The 20282-nt window shown below is 31.4% G+C and overlaps 1 protein-coding gene and 1 long non-coding RNA gene across 2 annotated transcripts; both read right to left on the minus strand.

Annotated features, from left to right (window-relative positions):
- Window positions 1-247: 247 nt before the first annotated feature.
- On the minus strand, window positions 248-4811 carry LOC130800733 (ribose-phosphate pyrophosphokinase 2, chloroplastic). The gene is made up of 8 exons (XM_057664342.1): window positions 4507-4811; window positions 3548-3721; window positions 3144-3392; window positions 2779-2922; window positions 2510-2677; window positions 2102-2171; window positions 1585-1666; window positions 248-716 (listed from the first exon to the last, which is right to left on the minus strand). The coding sequence occupies exons 1-8, from the start codon at window positions 4624-4626 to the stop codon at window positions 536-538; spliced, it is 1188 nt and encodes a 395-aa protein (XP_057520325.1). The 5' UTR covers window positions 4627-4811; the 3' UTR covers window positions 248-535.
- A 7326-nt stretch (window positions 4812-12137) lies between these two features.
- LOC130800734 (uncharacterized) lies at window positions 12138-20019 on the minus strand. The gene is made up of 3 exons (XR_009039488.1): window positions 19750-20019; window positions 19503-19597; window positions 12138-14891 (listed from the first exon to the last, which is right to left on the minus strand). It is a non-coding gene; the product is annotated as an uncharacterized LOC130800734 (long non-coding RNA).
- Between the last annotated feature and the right edge of the window lie 263 nt (window positions 20020-20282).

Here is a 20282-nt window from a genome sequence, read left to right on the forward strand (position 1 = left end):
ATTTGAAAAAAAGATCCGCAAAAGTCATGGATAAACATAATTGTTAATGACTAAAAAATTGGAATTTTCAAGCTCTCATCAATTGACTTCCCATTAATCAAATTTAGTTTTTAAATATCACAAAAATTTGATTATAAAAGAAAAGGTAGCCCAAAATAATAGACTATATTAAGTTATTAACTAATAATGTACCCCCAATAATAACTAAGGCAAGTTATTTTCAAAACGGGAAAGATCATTCATAGTGTGTCCCAAGTCCCAACATATTATAACTTAAAATTTAATGAATCAGATGAAAAAAACTCGTCTAAAAAAATATACAAATGCAATCCTAAATGGTTGGATTGCCAGTTAAATCATCCATAAGGGACAATATTTAGCAACTCTTATATGCTACTCTGCTGCAACTGCATAATTAGCTAGATAACACGAACACGGTGTTTCGAGACTAGGATACCAACGCAAATTACGAAGGAAGATATATCACCACAAATATACGATACACTACTCTTCCTTGTCTTCACAGTTTGCCATACTACTGAAAAATACTAGTTACGGAACAGTCATCGTGCACCCGCCAAATTGTTTCGGCCAGAAGGTTTGCTGTTGAAAGAACAGTTAGCTGACGGAAAAAGTTTTTTTCCGCTACTGGAAGTGTGTTTGTAATTATCACTTCCTGGAAACAACCACTAGACAATCTTTCAATTGCCGGAGGACTACAAAACAAACAAAGATAAAGTATATTAGCAAAACAAGTGATTAATATTGTTCTCTAATATACTTTTGACGGGTCTAACTTGCAAAACTCTGTTCCTTAAACATCGAGTCATTATGGCATTTGGCTTTCAGCTTAAACGTGAAGGATGGGAAGAAAATGGCATGATTAACTTACATTTTGATCCCACACTATTAATAAGTCATATACGATATTATAATAGTATAATCTACATGATAATTAGTATGGTATCGATAAAGCTCATTAGCTATTAGATATTAAACCTTTTGTTTCATTCATTTATTTATAATGTACGGATTCCTTACATTACACTCCCAGTCTCCTCGTTTTGGATTTCTGGTGAAATTTAATACATAAATTTCGTATTTATATATTATTATAAATTTCAGGTATGTTACACCCGCCATGCTAAAGAGGTCAATGCACACTCTTCAACTCTTCACAAGGTCTTCTGACAAAATCGTTCAGAATTAGGCAAGTCATAACTAGGAGATTAGCGGTAGCTGAATAAGTGTTGATTAATGGTAAAGTTCATCAACAACAGTACAACACCCTCAACTCTCAAGTACATACCATTTACAATTACAAGTCAATGAAATAAAGTTTGTTCAAATCAAATACAAATGCAAATACAGCTCCTACCATCCAAAAGGACATATCACATAATAATAATATCATCAATCAATCGCTATAATATACCTCCTATTTCATTGTCACAAGATAAACTAATAATAATTCCTTGAGAATCAGCAAATAATACTTTGAATCAGTACTTTTAGAGTGAGCCACTTGCACAACAAACTTGACTGCTTCTAAAGATCAACTACTACAAGCAAAAGAATTGATACCTGAACACAGCATGAGTACAACATGCGTAAACTTCTCTAGCCCCCTCTTTTTGAAGCAATTCTGCACCTTTCGTAATAGTGCCTACATAAAAGGTTTGTTAGTATTGATATTGTTGACCAAACTATCTTCTGAAGGACCTAATTACTTATGAAACCCAAAATCAAGAAGTTAATTTTCAACAGGAATGGGCCACATGTAAAGACAAACATTCCTCTTACACCATGAGAAGAGATTTATGTATCCATTTAAGGCACAAGTAGCTTATGTCAATAAGGTGTTGATCATTGTGCAAAAATGAGGAAACATTCTCGATAGTGGTAAGGACATGGTGATGGTAACAGAAGTGAATTGGTTATCAGTAACTAGTAACTACACAACATTGTTTAATAAAATTTGTTGCACAGAAAATAGTGCCAGCTCATCAAGAGAGAACATATAACTATATATGTAGAATTATTAACCATGAAAGCATGTGGAGTATTACACTAGCATCTACTACTATAGAACGTAACTTACCAGCAGTGTCTATCATGTCATCCACCATAACCGCAACTTTTCCTTTAACATCACCAATGAGATTCATTACCTGCACAAACAAGTGTATTAAAGGAACATTAGTAACTTTATCTGTATGAATCATTTCATAGACAGATTAGCATATACACAACAAAAAATCAAAACAAGAGACAACTATCTAATTGTTAGTGAAAGAAATGAGCAACTATACTACAATCAAAACCAGAGACCACTATCTGCACAAATTCTGTAAGTTTTAAGGTAATCAAAATATCAAAAGCAATCTCACTAATACATACCAACCACCCAACAGACCTTAAACATCCAAAAAGATACAGAAAAAGTGGTGTTTGGAAAATTACCAACATGCCAAATCTTTCAATTCAATTCTATCAAACTTTTTATTACCTCAGCTATATTGTGACCTTGTCGTCTTTTATCCACAATGGCTAAAGGTGCATCAGACAACTTTTTTGCAAAGGCACGGGCTCTTGCAACTCCTCCAACATCAGGAGAGACTACAACCAAGTCGCTTGAGGCAATACCCTTGCTGGCTAAATAATCAAGTATCACAGACTGCATACAGATTGATGAAATCAGAAATTGCAAAATACTAACTAGCTAAGTTATACATTTCACCTATAAGAACCCATGGGTTTATGAAAAAAAACCATTACCTGACAGTATATATGATCTACAGGAATATCAAAGTATCCCATTGATTGCCCAGAGTGGAGATCACATGCCAGTACTCTGTTAGCACCAGCCTCAGTAATGAGATTTGCAACTAGTTTGGCAGCAATAGATTCACGCCCCTGAGTCTGAATTAGAAAAAGATCCGACATTAGCAAGATTATCTGCACCAAAAATCTGAAAACATGGTGTAGATGTGAACAAACTTGACATAAATCATTCCAAATTCCAATGTACTTGTACACAGCACATCAAATTATCCAAGACACACCAATAGTCTGATATATGGAAAACATCTCCACTTGGTTTTGAATACCAAATAACACCAAGTACAAATCAAAGTACTTGCCTTCCTATCTGCTCTAGCATATCCAAAATATGGAATCACAGCAGTGATATTTTTGGCCGATGCTCTACGACAAGCATCAATCATAATTAAAAGCTCCATAAGATTTTCGTTTGCCGGTGTGCAAGTAGGCTGAATGATAAACACATCACATCCTCGGACACTCTCTTGCAACTGCACATAAATCTCTCCATCTGCAAACCTCTTAATATTCACTTTTCCCAGCTCAAGACCCATATACCAGGCAATTTCCTGTACATCAATTATTAACAAGAAAACAGTACTGAATACATCAATTCAAAAATACATGGTTTGTTGACTAATTAACATCAACATAAGCAATTCACGCTATTGTAAGACTGTAACCAGCTTATGTAAGGAAATGTGAAAGTGAAACTTGAACTGACCTTAGCCAGTGCAGGGTTTGCCAAACCAGAAAACAGTTTCAGCCTTGTATTACTTCTATTTACAGTATTCTCCAGGCGTTTTGAGTGCAAGAACTTGGGCAGCGATTGCTCATCAAGGATCGGGACAGCTGGCCGTCCATTAATTTTTAACGGCTCACTACTACCATTACATTTCTACAAGAAATACAAGGCAAATTTACATATCATCACCAGGAGCTGATAAAGAGTACACAACAATTTAAGACCTTGTTTATTTACAAATACTCCCTTTGATCGCTTTAAAATTTGCTGTACAACATCTAAAAAGACTCTCACTTGGCTTTGCTTATGCAGAAAATTCAAAGGGGCAAAGTAATATTAAACAAGAAGTCATTACTTTAAGGGGCCTGAGAAGTTGCACATCTTGCACATGACCAGAAGCACTCCCGATTATTACACATATCACATCACATCACAGCATAGCAACTGTAAAAGCATGAATCCAATCCAACACAAATGGAGTAATTTTACTAATTTACAAAAGTGCAAATTCTAAACTACTGCAATTTGTCCTAGAAGAACAGAAACGAAAAAAAAACTTTCATTGAATTTGATCCAATTGGCAAGTGCAAACTATCTTTAAAAATAATTATTAACTTAATTATTTTAATATTATTTTAAAGCAAGCATAATTCAATTTGTTGCTTCCGTCTTCCAATACTCATCCCTCCACCATTTATGTCAATGAAAACGATCATACAAGTTCAAATTTTAATAAAGCACAACTTATACATTACATTAACAAACATAAGCGATTAAAGAACCTTCTTCCAAACAAATTAGCATGCCACTCCTGACTAAATATACTCAAATTCGTCAATAAAAAATAATCCAAATTCAAAATTGACAACACATGCATACGCAATTAAAGAACCAATTCAACAAAAAAAATTACACAAAAAAAAAAAAAAAAAACTTACGACAGAGAAGGGGCGATCGAAGCGAAGAAGAAGGCGCCGAGGAGGAGAAACAGAAGAAGAAAATGAGGAACCATAAGATGAATTGGAAGAAGACAAAGAGCGAAGAGAAAGAGACGCCATTAATGGAGTATGAAAGTTCTCGTTTCCGCGGAGAGTCGAAGACGAAGACACGAGGTGCTCTGAAAATTGGAGATTTGTCTTACTAAGACTTGAGAAAACAACTCCACCCTTAAATAAGAGAGGCTGAGAGACGAGAGGGTTTGGAATTTGGGACCCTAGCGGCCTAGCGCCTATTCTCACTTTTTTTTCTCAAAAAAAAAACCAAGTCTCTGTTGTTAATTTTGGGCTATAACTAATCTTATGATCGATGATAATTTCTCAATTTATTTATTTTTGTTTTTTTTATTTTTACTTACAAATAAAATTTATTTTCTTTATATTATAGACTTATTTACCCAACTCGAGAGTTAAATTGGCAGGAACCGCCTATAACCAGAATCCTAAGTTACAAATGAAGTTTCACTGTTGTGGAATCGAAATTGACCCAACACATACTATGGGCATCACTAGGCAATGATATATACGGTACTTATGGTTGTATATAATAAGTTAATTAATTAAAAGTTGGAATATTTGATGAAAAGTAAGTAATAATTACATCGTTATTTGAGTTAATATTTGCATTAAAATCATAATATTTGATGAAAAATGAGTATTAATTACATAGCTATTTGTGTAATTAGCATTAAAATAATAAGGCAATCATATTTTTAGATAATGAATTTAACCCTAAAAGAGTAAGGATTGTATATATCACTTTCATGATAATATACTCCCTCCGTTCTTTTTTGATCTTCTACTTTGGGTTTTTCACACATATTAAGGAAGATAGAATTTTTGGGTTGTAATGGGTATTATTTTAATTAAATAGTTGTGTGAAGTAATGATTGTATTGAAAGTATGAGGTTGTAGTGGTTATTATTATAATTAAATAGTAGTGTGAAATAATGATTGTATTGAAAGTATGAGAGAGAAAATAATTATAAATAAAAGAAAAGGGGTACATTAAAAAAAATGGGGGGTTTTAAGGGGTAAAAGTGAGATAAAAACTTTCTTAAAATAGAAAGTATTCTAAAGTGGAAGAACTTTTAAAACTACCCGTTATAGTAATGTGAAAGATCAAAAAAGAACAGAGGGAGTAATAATTAACCATGTAAGTTCATTTTTTTTGTTTTATTTCATTTGATACGAAATTAAATCAAATACACTCGGCTCAACTAAATGTTAAAAAATTGTAAGGATTAATAATGTTTGAAATTAATGATCAAAAGTTCAATATACCAGATTATTCAAAGTTCAAAGCAATCGAATTAGAAAAATATCCAAATTATTAATTCGATTTGATTTGGTATTCAATTTTTCACCAAACAACTATGGAGGAAGTGCCAATAAATCCTACTTTCGTAAAAGTATTTGTTAAATAATTTAGGAATTTTCTATATAATAGCAACATACTTTTATAAAATGGTAGTGATAGCAAATTTTAAAAAAATTCTACAGAATAGTATTTTAATGTTGTACTTAAAGCTACAGTAACATTAATGAGCTAAAAATGTTTAATTGGTCGTTAAGCTGTTAAATATCTTATTTGCCCTTGTTTTTTTCCTCAAAACTACAGTAGATTTTATAGTTAAGATTTGCTACCACGGGCGTTTCATAAGAATATATTGCTACCATATAGAATATTTTTAAGATATTTCACAAGTTAACAGCCAATTAAACATTTTTAACTCATTAATAATACTGTAGTTTTTAGTACAATATTACAATGCTGATCTGTGAAAATTTTTAAGATTTGTTACTTGTGGCAGTTTATAAATGTATATTGCTACCATATAGATATCCCAATGATTTATTTAGATTTTAGACTTAAAAAAGGATCCAAAAAAGTTTTGGAAGTGATTATTTTCTTTTTATATGTGATCTGCATTGAATCAATTTGACATAAAGTAATAACTATTTTGATTGTGGCTTGTAGATAATAAATTGTTTTACGTATTTTATTCTTATTCACAAATTTAAAATACATGAATTTTTAAGCGTGCGTATCAAATTCAAAATCAAGATTCAAGAGGCTGAAGAGAGTAACTACTAGTGAAATGAAAATGTTAGATTATTGATTTGTATGATATTAGGATTACAATCTATGTCTCAATTTGTCTTATTTGAGAATTTTGAATTTGAGATAGATTTAAAATTATAATTAGATTCTCTAAATCCTCTAATTTTTGCCCAATCTACTCTTAATCAATTATCATAACAAAATTATAACTTTTACATGAGATAAATACACGATATAAACTTAAAGCATAAATATGCCCTTATTTATTATTTTTAGGAATAATTATCTAGAATAATCCAATCTATTCATGATTTTTCTACAATAATCTCACCTATTGATTACCATGAATAATTCCTTCTTTGAGGGGTATTGTCTTAGAGTAAACCCGGTAAACATATGACTTGCTATAGTAAGTTTTATTTTTTTACAAAAGATAAATTAAAATAAAATGACGAATACAATGTTAAAAAAATATTTAAAATAATTTTGTGATTTTTTTAAATATTTAGAACTCTTTACGTAAATTTCAAAATTAATCTCTAATTTCAAAATAATATTCAGTTTACTATTTTTTGAATAACCTACTATAGTAGGTCATCAAATAATCCAAGTTTACGCTAGGTAAATATCCCTAAGGTTGAGATTATTTATGGTTAATCAATAGATAAGATTATTGTAAGAAAATCATGAATGAATTATTTTAGGTTATTTTTTCTTATTTTTAATATTTGGCTTACTTTGACTTTTGGTCAAACTTAAATAATTCAAGCAAAAACAACTTTATAATTATGATTGTTTGTCATAAGGTATCATTATTGACTGTATCAGTTTTGAAGTATTTTCATAGAATAACACTCAATAAAATATAAAAAAAAATAAAATCAAAGCTATTTTAAGTGGAGTATCATTCAATTCAAAGTATGACAATTAAATATTAATTAAACAAGTATGATAAGACTTGAATGTTTCTCCTTTTTTCTAGGCAACTAGCAAGTCAAAATTCTCCATTTATTAACATGGTATCATAATGACAACAGTAAAAGTTATAGACAAATCATCGAAACCTCGGATAAATATCTTATATTAGATAATTTTAATTTATTTTGATATAAATAAATGGTGGTTAAAATATAAATCATTCAATATTAATATTTGATAAATTAATTAGTTGAAAGATCTTATTGTTATAAATAAACTATTTTTAAACAAGCTACTTATAGCAACATATTTAAATAAACTGGCCAGTCAAACCAGTTAATAAAAACAAATGATTAAATCAGCCACTATAATCAACTATCACCAATTAAAAAAAGTTGTTTGCCAATGTTCTTTTTCTATTATTATATTATGTATAATATTTTTTTTTATTCTTCTCAAATAGAATATTTAAAATTTAAATTCAAACTTTGGTTATGAACTTTTATATGTAAAGTCTTGACACATTTGTATTAATATATATTTCTCAAATGTCAACTTATTTTAATTTTTAAAAACCCATAATTAGAGTCTTTTGACTATTAAATTAGCATTGAGGTTTGCAAAAAAAAATATTTCTTAATGGAATAAAATACTATTTCTTGATATAAAAATTGATAGGAGTATTAATTAATCTTCATTGTAGTTGTAACTTTTTTTTATTGAGATGACATTGTATGTAGTAATAACTTAAGATCAAATACATGTGATTTTTCTATTCATTTATATATCATATTAAAATTTTCAAACAAAACATTTACTAATGAGTTTAATTTTTCATAATTTCATTTATAATGCAATGTAGAATTATTTATCAACAAAGTGGAGCTATATTAATACAAAATAAGATTAGGTAGGACGAATTGGTCAACATTGTAACACGTTGAAATCAAGACATATTGTTGTTGAATGTTGAGTAATTCGTGTTTCATGATTGTCGTTTTGTGGTTTATTAGTGTACCAACAATGTCGTTTTGAGTTTGATAACTGATTAATGTAAAATTCCATGAAATAACACGTAGATTTTAAAGAGACACGAGAGCGACTTTCTTCAATTTACATGGTAGAGTTAATTAGGCTCGGGTCTATTAGGCTTTGATGGAATTTATTTTATGGAAAACATTAGACATTGAGTTTGTGTAGTATTAGGCTGTTACAGATTTTGTTAAAGTAAGTCACGTGTCTGACAAATTGAGTTATGGAAGGCCATGGCCAGTTGCTAATTGTGTACTGAACCAACGATTCTCAAACAATGGCCGTAAATACAAGCCCGACTTGCATAAATTTTTTTATCATTTTTTATTTCCTCAAATTGGTTATAAAATAAACAATAATCATGTCCCGGACTGCACTTGTGTATCACATATTATGTTGTATCGTGTCGTATCAATTTCTAAAATTGTATTTTTTCACGTATGTAGACCAAATCATTATAGTAGTTGATGGCCGGTGATGAAACTTTATGTGTTGGGCCATAAATAGGTAATGCCTCACATATGAGCCAAACCTATGTTCATATCTTATAATAACTATTAATATTTAATTATATAATTTAAATGAATGTAATAAGTGTTCAAACAATATTTGAGATTTTCCCTTTTCTTACGTCCATTCTAAATCACTAAATAAGTGGAATAATGAGATCACAAATTATGGGTAAGACACACACGTAGGTAAATCATCAAACAAGATTGTTGTGGGCCCACAAGGAATTGGTACTACAAGACGTAGAATTCATTTGGTGATGAGGGTGGGACATTAATTCTTGTATCATTATAGTCACTATGAGAGTGCTAGAAAAAGACGTACCATATTCAAAATATGTAACAAATACATTTCCCCCTTAATCTAAGGAATAAATTCTTTGTCGTACTTATCAAGAATGTTTATTAGTAGTACGTGATATGATTTGGTTTAGATAGATACCATGCAACTTCAACTATGCAACAAGTGTAATTCTTTGCAATGTGTAAATATTTGTGATCATTGATTGTCATTTAGATATAGGGTATTTGATAAATAACTAATAACTAATTTTGTGAATTGATTTTGAATCTATTATTATGAGCAATTTGTTCAAAAGCAGGTTATTCATAATCATATGTTATTTCAATTATCTAATTTACTAAATAATAGCACTTGATGGTTTAACCAATTAACCTTCTATTTGAGTCAAAATAAGGTAAAATTGTCCTATAAACTATTTTGCCAAACATCTCTATAGTATATTTTGAATTTGGTTATTATTTAAATTTGTTCTTGCTTATTTTATTTATATATTCCTTTTTTTTACAGAAATTGCAAATCTAATTAACTAAAATTTTTAAATATGAGAGATATTATCGACTAATTTAAGCTAAAAAAAGTTATGGTCGGTTTTTTTGTTTGTTGGTTAATGTTTAATTTACAAAGAAATCAAATAAGAGAAAAAAAAAATACAAAATAGTCAAATAGAGAGCACGTTGATGAACAAGTTATACATATTTTTTCGTAGTGGGTATTCAAAATTTTGTCATCACAACCAATGTTAAAAAAATAAAAACTATAATACAAACTAGGAATTACGTGTGAGTTACATAGAAATGATAGAATGAGTCAATCAAATTACACTTTCAATTTTTTATTCTTTGTCTCATTAATCATAAAAGTAAAAGCTCACATATTAAGGTTATTATATGGAATTTGTAAAAGATACGCGAAAAATTACAATTTGAAATATATTTATGCTTATTCTATAATGAACGTCTATTTTAAAACTAAGAAGTATGAATCATTTACAATTTAAATATAGGTTTATTGAATTTTTTGTTTTATCTCAAATATCCATATTAAATTATCAATACTTTAATATAGATACTTAAATATTTTATTATGGACAAAAATAAGAAAAATTTTCCAAGATTTAACCAAATTTGTCACGTGAACACATAGCCGTGTTCAATGAGTTACAAAGTTTGAGTAATACAAGTCGAACTTAATGAAACCAAAAAAAAAGTAAAACTAAAATGAATTCAATTATAAATGAATTAAATTGCACTAAAAAAAAAAAAAACTAAACCGTTCAATAATACGAAGCTGGGCGACGACTAGCCACAACCACAAGTCACCCTTAAAATCAGTAAAAATGTAAAATAAACTTAGCTACAATACTTCTCAGTGTCCTTCCAACTTCCAGATCGCCCTCCAACAAACCAAAAAGACAAAGATAAAAGATAATCGCTCCTACTAATCACACAAGGTTCACTTTACTCTCTTTATTGGCTTTATCTTATCACTTATAGGCTCCACTATTTGGTTAAGCAATAATTTATAATCGATAAATATGATTTGTAAATTACCATAAAAAAAATAATCATAATAATAATAATTATTATAAAATAAACAAAATTAAAAAGATAAATTAAAATCACAAAATTCTCACCCTATTAAATCCTACCATATAAAAGTAATTTATTAACTTCACAAATTACTATTATTTAATAAGACTTTCATATTTGTTAAATGACTATTTGCTCATCTTTACAAGGACATTTGTTTGAAGTATAGCATGAACTTTGCCAGCAAAAAGCGTACGTACTTGTCACGTATCTTAAGCTTTTATTAGAAGATATAATTAATGACAATGAATTTCATCATGTTTCAGGCCTTGGCCAAATCTTTTAATGCTTTCTTATGTAACTGAAACTACCAACTTTTTATTTTGCATGATAGCTCAATTTAGTACCTACGACTTTGCTTATTCTTTTGTTAACTTAAATGTGTTAAGTTGAATTTTAACTTATATTAGGGTACTGATCATAATAAGAATTAAGAGTTTTTTTAGTTTTGACGATTATTTTTAATGTTTAAATTTTATTTTTTTTACTTAATAGATCATAGAATGTGTTAAACGGATTAAATATCTCTCTATTTGAAGAAAAATCTTATCTAAAGATTATTTTAGTTGAAATTATATAATAAAGACATAAACTTTGTATGATCATATCTCAAATCTCAAAGATTGATAATTTTTTTATTTTGAACTTTTTTATTGACAGTCTGAAAGCCTAAAAGAAATTTGCTTGTTACTACAAAATAGGAAATGATACAGCAAATCACTTAAATGGTTTAAGTACCAAAATAGAAAGTTATATACGTAAAGAAAAATAAATACATACACTACCTATTAAATATTTGAAACACCAAGCACAAAGGATTTTTATTTTCAAATAGAAACATGTAAGTACTAATTAGTATACTGTATTGGTGATAAATAAACTTTACATATTATTTTCTTGATTTTGGACTGTATTTCTAAAAACAAATTTATGCTATGTTTGCAAATGATGATTTCAATTGAGAACATAAATTTGACTCAAATTTTGTGTTTGACAAATAAAAGAAATTCAAATTTGAATTTGAGTTAAATTCACCGTTGTTATAAAAGTGGTTAAAGATGAGAATTTAAAAATCACTTTCAAAACCTTATTATTCTAAAATTTTTCCATTGATGATTCATAATTAAAATCTTTAATTTGAAATGAAATATTTATTTACAAATACAACCTTACATAATTCCTCTAATACATAAATTGTTCATCAATTTGGGTGATAGATAGTACTCCCAATCCCCTCCCCGTAGCATATTTGCTACAGACAAATTTTGAGCAAACCAAAATAATAGATAAAAGTAAGAAAAATTGACATTAATAATCCAACATATCACTCATTTGCTGTGAATAATCTCCTCTTTAGATTATTTTCTAATAATCTAACTTTTGTGATAAATTTTCCCACAACATACCATATTACTATTAATAGGTAATAATAGGATATGCTGCTAGCAAAACTAAAATAGAAGTTGGATTATTCACGACGAAGTAAAGGCAAATGTTGAATTATTAGAAAATAATCTAAAGGTTGGAGTATTCAGAGCGGATGAGCAAAAGCTTGGATTATTAATGTCAATTTTTCCTAAAAATATATGAATAGCTATGATTACTCAAAAAATAAAAGACATATATGAATAAAATAAAATAAAATAAAATATATATAGATAAGAAATAACCAAAAATTATAAACCATAACTAATAATAAACATATGGACTATAAGCAATAATAAACATATAGTAAATCCCAAAGTACGACCAACATTAAAAATATTTTAAACCGAACTTGAGTCGGTCAAGTAATATAACCAAGTAAATGTAGCCTAACGCAAACTTAAGTCCACAAAAGGCAGCAATGATCCAGACTATATGTCTAAAGCAAACTTCACGGTCCACTTATAAAGGCAGCACAGAAATATAGACAACATTAACATTGAATGTTTCAGGAATTGTAAAGAAATTTAGGCATTTAGCAATCCAAATTTGACAATGCCGAAAAATTACTTAATTTGACAAGTTTCTTGTTTCTCAGGTCAAACGGTATGTGTAGAAATTGCAAACTTTCACATGCTCATTATGTAGGGTCTCTTTGATGGCTGAAACTTGTGGGGGAAATGTTCGGATGACAAACCAACTGTTATGAACGTGTTTTGATAAAAAATAATTATAGGCTATTTGTGAAATGGCTTTTTGACCAATTTAAAAACTAGAAGGTGTTTGATAAATAGCTGATAGCTGGTAGCTAATAGCTGATTACAGTGACTGATTTGACCAGCTGAGTTTGAACCCGCTAGCGCTACTATGAGTTGCTTGTTCAAAAAACAGTTTATTTATATCAATAAGCTATTTACCAAACATTAGAATTGACTGGTTTGATCCCACAACCCTCTATTTATATCAAAATAAGCTAAAATTGTCCAATAAATTATTTTGCAAAACACCCCTAAACCAAAAGGCCAAAAAAACCAAATAAAGTTATTTCACAAATACAACCCAGCATCTCTTCAGCAAGTTAATTTTATGAAGTCAATAAGACAGTAGAATCAGCATCAATTTCCAAACAGTACATCCAAAAAAAAAAGAATATAACATTTTTTTACTGAATACACATACAACCCAGAAGTACACGATCTGGTGCTTTATGCCCTTAGCTTACTCCTCAGGACTACAAACAATAAATAAGTATTGCCATCATGCCATGTACTAGATTAGTACATCAATATGGGATGCAAAGAACACAAAAGGCTCCCCTTATGTCTTTGATAAGTATTTAAAAACAGCAAAATGAGACAATTAGTAACAAACTAATTAAACAATAACCATAATGGTAGTAATAAGCATTGAAATCATTCAGATAGTTCTTCCTCAAGTGTTGCTCTAAGGACAAGCTTATGATCATGTATACAAGATATCCATTCTGGTAATTCCCAAATTTATGATTACACGCGATGGTTAAAGAACGAAGGTTTATCGAATGCTGAATCCCAATTAAAAGATCAACTAGTTTACGAAGATCCCATAACTCCAAAGAATGAGGATTATAGTTTTCAAGGCTTTCCATGGCATGTGATCATCTTCGTCTTCACCTCCTTGTTGCTTTGTTGAAAGAAAAAGAAAATAACCAACTGTTCTAATGCAGCAAGACGTCCAAGGCCCTTGGATCAATGGAAACCATAGGTGATTATAGCTAAGCTTGAGAATGTTCATGATGTGTCATCTTGCTTCCTAGTTGGCATTCTTCCGAGGTTTGCATCCCTCAAAAATAACCACTTCTTGCACATTAATGGCTAAAGGCACATGACTGATATTATGAATGCCAGCATATCTTGGAAAAATACTGGGTGTACACATGACTGATAAAGTGTTCACACCATCTTTAACCCATTGGTATGAGACAAACCTTTCCCAACAATCTTCACTAGGTGTGGAATCAATGGAGATTGTCCAGGCTCAAATGCTAGCTTTTCAAACAAACTCCATGCTTCCAATTCAGATAAGGCATAACGATTAGCAATTGTGCCCATATTTTTTTGCAACCGTCCTCAATCTTGTACGATGATCTTACTCCCGGTTGTACCAATCTTCAAAAAAGCCAAATTGCTTTTAACCTCATTACCATCTTTAACAATGTCGTTCTTGCCTAATTGCTTTTAACCTTCTGGAAATTCGGAAAGGAAGAGCAAGCTGATTTGTAGAAAGGGCGAAGAAATTCACTACCTTCTTAGACATTGTGCTTTGACCCACGAGTGGTCTGCTATATGCAATAGTGTGGAGTTCATCAAACAAGTCATCAGCAGTATAGACAACAATGTTAAGCCTTTAAAGCCAACCACAAACTGCTCGGTCGATCATCAGCTTGGTTCTCAGCATACAAGAGCAAATTATTGAGAGTATTGATGATATTCTAGAGCTGGTCAAGCCTAGCTTTGAAAGACCAATTAGTCAATAAAAGAAAGGCCAATTGCAGAACAAACTTTTACGGTCCTTGAATAATAATATCATCCAGTATTCTTAGTCAATAAAAGTTATATTAACAAAATTGTGTAGATAATGTATTAAATAGAGTCATACACTCCGGTGCGGTAGTGCTTTTAAAAATGCTACACTTTTCATTTTTTTTTAAAGAAATTCTCATTTTTTATTTAAAATATTTTATTTGTTGCTAAAATAAAAAATCTTTCTATTTAAATCAAAAATTCTAGACAAGAATAATTATTCATCTTTCTTTTAATATTTTACAAATATTTATGGTCATCGCATATCTTTTAGTAACTTCATTTTAATATTTTTATACTCCTAAAGACCCCTACATGTTTCCCACCAACTCTATAAAATTATTTTGTTATTAGATGTGGTCTTTATATTTTTTTCACTAACTTTTTTTAACATAAATTCTTATATGAGACGGTCTCACCGTGAGACGCGCCTTATATATGGGCTAAATAGCCAAATAATAAATATTATTAGTATATAAGCATGTTGTTTTGAGGTCGTCTCACTGAAATACAGTCTCTCACCAGAATAACTGTTTTTTAATATTTTTTTATGTTTATGATCCCTCAGTTTTCCTTCCATCAATTTATTATTCAGTAAAAAATATATTCACCATCTAAAAAATTTTAATTTCCTTAATTCTTGTGAATATTTTTTGTGGGAACTAATTAAGGAATGTAGGGGGTAATTCTTAGATTATAAAAGAAAAGAGTTGTTACTCGGTAATACTCACCTTAAACAACAAACACTTTAGTCTTGAAAATACTTGAGAGACAATTTGAGATTCACAACGAGAGGAGAGAAAATGGCTGAAGGCATACTGTTTGGTATTGTACAGGAAGTCCTGAAGAATCTGGGTTCAAGAGCAATTGATGAGATTGCCTTAACTTGGAAATTCAAGGATCGCCTTGAGCAGCTGAATTAAGAAAACTATGAATACCATAAAAAATGTGCTCTTGGATGCTGAGGAGAGAGGCGAGCGGATAGTCCAACTATTCGTGATTGGCTTGAAAGGCTTGCCAAAGCAGTGTACCAAGCTGACGACTTGTTCGATGAGATTGCCACTATTGCTTCTCGAAAACATTTCTCACATGGAAACAAGTTTAGTAAGGAGGTATGCACTTTTTTCTCTCGCTCTAATCCAATTGCCCGTGCAATCGATATTTCTCAAAAGATTAAAGCAATTAGGCAAAACTTGGATGATATAGTTAAAGACAGTAGTGAGTTTGGGTTTGTAATTCACCCTCGTGAGGAAGTAAAAGCCAGAAACGGGAGAGATCAAACTTATTCTTATGTAGATGCGGATGACATTATAGGTAAAGATGATGATAAGAAATACCTCATAGATGTCCTTCTTTCCTCCAGCTCTGCTATTGATGATGATGTGATAGTACCTGAACTGAGGTGCTCCGTAGGTTATCCCAATAGTAGGCATTGGAGGCATGGGCAAGACAATTTTAGCGCAGCTTGTATATAATGATCCTCAAGTTGGGGAGCACTTTAAGACGAGGTTATGGGTTTGTGTTTCGGATGGTTTTTGATGTTAAGGGTATTGCGGAAAAGATCCTCATGTCAGCAACCAATACAGAAATCCAGAAATTAGAGATGGAGCAGGTACAGGGTCGATTAAGGACGGAAATAGGTGATAAATTATACTTGCTTGTTTTAGATGATGTTTGGAACGAAGAGCGTGAGGAATGGCTCAAGCTAAGGTCTCTCTTGAAGATTGGTAAAAAAGGGAGTAAGATTTTGGTAACTACTCGGTCAAAACGAGTGGCCAAAATAATGAGTTGTTTACCTCCTTATGAATTACAAGGGCTATCAGAAGAAAAGTCTTGGGAATTGTTTGAAAAGATGGCATTTGAGCCTGGAAAATCTGAAGGGAAGCCACAACTTGTTGAAATGGGGAAGGAGATTATTAAGAAATGAGCAAATGTTCCTTTGGCAATAAGAACTTTAGGTAGTCTTCTTTATGGAAAGGATGAGGGCATGTGGAAGTCATTGAAGGATACAATACAAGTCTATTAAATATGCAGCAGACATGAACCAGCATTCTAGGCATCCTCAAGCTTAGCTACCATCACCTGTGGTCACCATTGAAGAGTTGCTTTGCCTACTGCGCTTTGTTCCCAAAAGACTGTATTTTATAAGGAAGACTTGATTGATCTATGGATGGCTCAAGGCTTTCTTATTCCGACAGCTTGTGAAAGCCAGAGTCTAGACGAGGTTGGTGAAGAGTACTTTATGGTTCTATTGCAAAGGTGCTTCTTTCAAGATGTAGAAAGGGATCAATACGGTGCCATCAAGAAGTGTAAAATGCATGATCTAATGCATGATCTTGCTCTAGAAGTAGCCAGAGAAAATTGCAGCTTGCTGGGGCTGAAGAAAGGAATTTAAATAGTGACAAACTCTATCATGTATCCTTTGATTACACTTTCAAGTCTTCATGGATGATTCCAAGGGATATGCTAAATTTGAAGCTTCTGCGGACCTTTCTTTTGCCAATGCAATTGAAAGATGGGTCGCCCTTCAGCAAATATAGTTGTCAACAGTTGATATCAAATTATAGATGCTTGCGGGTATTGGATTTAAGTAAACTTGGCATAAGATGTTTACCTAGTTCAATAGGTACTCTGATTCACTTAAGGTACCTCAATCTGTCCAATACATTTGTCGAGGAACTCCCAAGTTCAATTACTAGGCTTCATAATTTGCAAACACTTAATTTGTCTGAATGTCACAGGCTTACAAATTACAATACTCCCGGTGAGTATGAGAAAACTTGTTAATCTTAGGAGTCTTGACATTGGTGATTGTGATAAATTAAAATATATACCTTCAGGATTAGGAGAATTGACTTCTCTCCGAATGTTAACTAAATTTGTTGTTAATTGTCTAGATTCCCCAAAATCTAGTTACAATCCTGCTAAGTTGAGTGATATGAAGAATCTAAATAACTTAGGAAGCCCTTTGCACATTGTATTTTTGGGAAGCGTAAAAGATACTGTCAAAGATGCAGAAGCTAACTTGACTTGTAAGCAACTGTTGACTAACTTGAGCATTGAGTTTGATTCGTCATACTATGATGTTAGTGGTGATTATAAGTATGATGAAGAAGTACTAGAAGGAATAAAACCACATCCTAATTTGAGAAGCCTGTTAATTGAATGCTACGGAGGTCAAAAGCTCCCAAGTAGGGCAATGATGGGTAATTTGTGTATTAATCTTCCATATCTGGTAGATATTACACTCCTGGGTTGTAAGAGATGCCTGCAAGTGCCTTCCTTTAGCAAGCTACCTTTCTTGAAGTCCCTTGATCTTAGTGATTTGAGAAGTGTGGAATACATGGAGAGTGATTTGTACAATAGTTCCTCATCATCAACATCATCTATACTAGATACTCTCTTCTTCCATCTCTTGAAGAACTTCGTTTGATAAATATGAAGAGTTTGAAGGGGAGGTGGACAGTACGAGAAACTGATTTATCCATGTCATTTTCTAGGTTATCAACTTTGCATATACATGGATGTCCAAACCCAGAATATGTGCCACCACGTCCCAATGTCGGGAAGTTGATGTTATCAAAGAGCAACAGGACACTATCAGTGTTGGAGATTGCAACAAGTTCTTCGTCGTCAACAAGCTCATCAAGTTTTGGTTCAAAGTTGAGGAAGTTGAGAGTTGACATTCCTGAAGATCTAATATATGCATGCCAAATGAGTTTTTGCAACAGCTTTCCTCACCACAAATCCATGAAAGTGAGCTTCTGAACATCTCTAGTGTAGAACAAGTCTTCAAAAAATTGTCTTCTCTCCAAAATCTGGTGTTATTTCAATGCCGGAGACTGACATCATCTCTAAAGGCGTAGAGGTTTTGACTACAGTATGAGCTTGAGCCATCACCAAATGAAGATGGCATGACATGGAAAGCCTTGAAAAATCTTCGTTCTTTGGAGATTTGCGCGATCCCTAAACTTTTGGATCTTCCAAGTGGGCTTCAAAACTTGGTAAACCTCCGTTTTCTGAAAATATCTTACAATGATAATCTCGTGGAACTCCCAGAATGGATAGGTTCTTTGCAATCTCTTGAATACATTAAATTATATGGATGCCCTAAATTGACATCTCTCCCAGAAGGTTTCAGAAAGCTGACTACCTTAAATGAACTTTATATGAAGCATGTGGAGGGCTGACTGAAAGATTCCGAGGCCCCAATGGTAGAGATTGGCCAAAGATTCAGCATATCTCGCATGTTTGCGTTCTAGAGAACAGCCAATATATATTTGAGAAAGTCTTTCCAGGTGACAAATCACCCTTATGGAAGAATTTGATAGGGTAAGAGCGCAGGGCTTTCAGGATTTTAATTTTTCTGTTATTTTGTTTCCTTTATTGATATTTTGTTTTGTCTTTTTTTCAGTGATTTGCTGTGATTTACAAATGACGGCTTAAAACCCTAGAAAATCAACTAAACAAAAACTAGTAAATTAAACAATAATTCAATGGAATTTTCTAGAATTTCTAAGAGAATCATCAACTTACACCTGAGAAGAAGAATGCTGCATAAGTTGAAGAAGATTGTAAGTAGATTGAACTATTTTGTGATAGATGATCCGCCATCGCTGCTTTGGATGTTGCTTCAAAGAAACAAAAACAGGAAATTTATATCAATTGCTCAAATGAATCAAAGAAACTCAGACTTATAAGTCGGGAAATTAGATTAAACTACAAATTGGCCGGAAAAAAATCAACAATCAATAATCAAAAACCATTTGCATGAGATGCTTACAGGCCATTGTCGTGCCATTGAAATTTGACGACGAATCATCACTGCAGCGTTGGTACTACATTACAAATTGGAAATTTGAATCCGTTTGCAGCCGATGAGAGGGAGATCTTCGTGTCGGAGACTCGGAGGACGAACAACTTGATTGCGCCTTCAGTTTTGCTTCATTGGATTCACTTTTTCACTTAAATGGGTTCTTTTCCCAACTAGAAAATTTTGTTTGATGAAGAAATCGGTTCCAAGTTCCAACATCAAAATCCAAAATTATAAAAAAAAAAAAGAAAAAGAAAATTAGGTTCCAAAAATAAATTTTATTGCAGTATTTTAAAGGTCACGTGAGAGTTACCTCATAATTTATGCACTTTGGGAACACAAAATTTAAGAAAATAATAATTTAGCTGATATAATTAATTTTTATATAATTTCAAATTCATAAAATGTTTTAATTTGCTATCTAAAATTAATATATATTGTCGTTATCAAAATTTTTTGGGTTCTTATTACTTGAATATAAATGATTTCTCAATAAATTTTAG

The sequence above is a fragment of the Amaranthus tricolor genome, chromosome 15, assembly GCF_026212465.1.
Source record: "Amaranthus tricolor cultivar Red isolate AtriRed21 chromosome 15, ASM2621246v1, whole genome shotgun sequence".
NCBI classification, from domain to species: Eukaryota; Viridiplantae; Streptophyta; class Magnoliopsida; order Caryophyllales; family Amaranthaceae; genus Amaranthus; species Amaranthus tricolor.